The 1,376-nt window shown below is 53.1% G+C and overlaps 1 protein-coding gene across 1 annotated transcript; it reads right to left on the reverse strand.

Moving 5' to 3' along the window:
• Nucleotides 1-281: 281 nt before the first annotated feature.
• PPTG_19908 (hypothetical protein) lies at nucleotides 282-638 on the reverse strand (the record flags this gene model as incomplete). Its single annotated transcript, XM_008918493.1, has 1 exon — nucleotides 282-638. The coding sequence occupies one exon, from the start codon at nucleotides 636-638 to the stop codon at nucleotides 282-284; it is 357 nt and encodes a 118-aa protein (XP_008916741.1).
• Nucleotides 639-1,376: the final 738 nt, after the last annotated feature.

A 1,376-nucleotide genomic window follows, 5' to 3' on the forward strand; every position in this document is an offset into this window, starting at 1 on the left:
TCACTGAGGTTTCCCTGGTACACAGCCACCGAATAAGCTAACAATAATAATGTGAAAATGAATGACAAGGTCAAAAGAAGCAAATGTATTATCTGCTTAAGCCTCCAGAGCTACCTTACGCACAAACTTAAGGCTATTGATCCACTCGCCATATTGCTCCAAGCTGCGCTTGACGGACTCATCACGAGCGGTGTACTTGTGACCCTGCACCTCCAGGACGAACGCGTGCCCGACGTCCATGGTGTTGCTGGTTGCCACAATGTAGAGTCCGTCTTCGAGCTTTAGACGCTTGATGCCAGCAATACCACGGTGTCCAGTACGCTGCCGATTGTACTCAAGGTCCTTGAGTGAAATGCGCGATCCAGCACGCTTAGCTGGACCAGAAACGCCTTGAAAACCTTCCAGCGGACGCCGCGAGACAAATCAGCTCCACGCTTGTCAGCATCAGCGAGAAATCGCTCTACTTCGGCGTCCGGCACTGCTGATGGCTCACCCAGTAACTGCACAGCTTGCTGCAGCGCGTTGAACAAGCAGGTCCCGATCGCGTTGGCGCCAATAAGCGTCGGAACTGTCCTTCTCGCCCACTGCAGAAAGTCGTCCGGATGCCCAACCAGCACCCACACATCCACCATCAGCATAGCATAGCCAAGGCCGTCCACCTTGAGCGTCTCCTTCGGCTCCCATGTGGGTCCCAGCTCTCCGTCTCCTTGTAGCCATCAGGCTTCCTCCAGACGACTTGGTACCTTTCGCCGTATCCTTGCGGTCCGAGAGGTATGCCACGGGCCAAGCCTCTACTTGAGACTGCTCCTCGGGCGGCGTCGTAGAGCTGACCTGCACCTGCTGCACCTGCTGCACCTTGGGTGGTGTCCAGCCTGACCTGCACCTGTTGCTCCGTTGAAGTCCTGGCGCTGACCTTCACCTGCTGCTGGCTGGTGCTCTTGCCGCCACCTGACATCTTGTCCACCTGCACGGTACGCGCCATGGCAGTTCAGGGCTAAAGCAACCCCAATACAACCAAAACACACACAAGCAAGTAAGGCAAAAGAACAGTTTATTTAAAATTAACTGTCACTGCCCTCAAAAGTGGAAATGAACGCATGCATGAAGGCGTCGGCACGAGGTCTGCAGAACGCACGACAAGTGCTGGTGGCCATGTGTGCAGTGGGACTGCCGTAGGTTAGCGTCAGAGGAAGACGGTTAACTCAATGAGTTATGGGTTAACTCAACACCTTATTAAAGGTTAATAGGCCTTAACCCTTTCGCGAACGGGTACTTTTGACCTGGCTATATTATAGTATAGAAGGTCAAGTCATTAGGCCATCAAAGGGGGTATTTTGCCCCCTTTCATAAACTACGATACTACAGCAAATCTTCTG

This window comes from Phytophthora parasitica, assembly GCF_000247585.1.
Source record: "Phytophthora parasitica INRA-310 unplaced genomic scaffold supercont2.217, whole genome shotgun sequence".
In the NCBI taxonomy this organism is placed as follows: domain Eukaryota; phylum Oomycota; class Peronosporomycetes; order Peronosporales; family Peronosporaceae; genus Phytophthora; species Phytophthora nicotianae.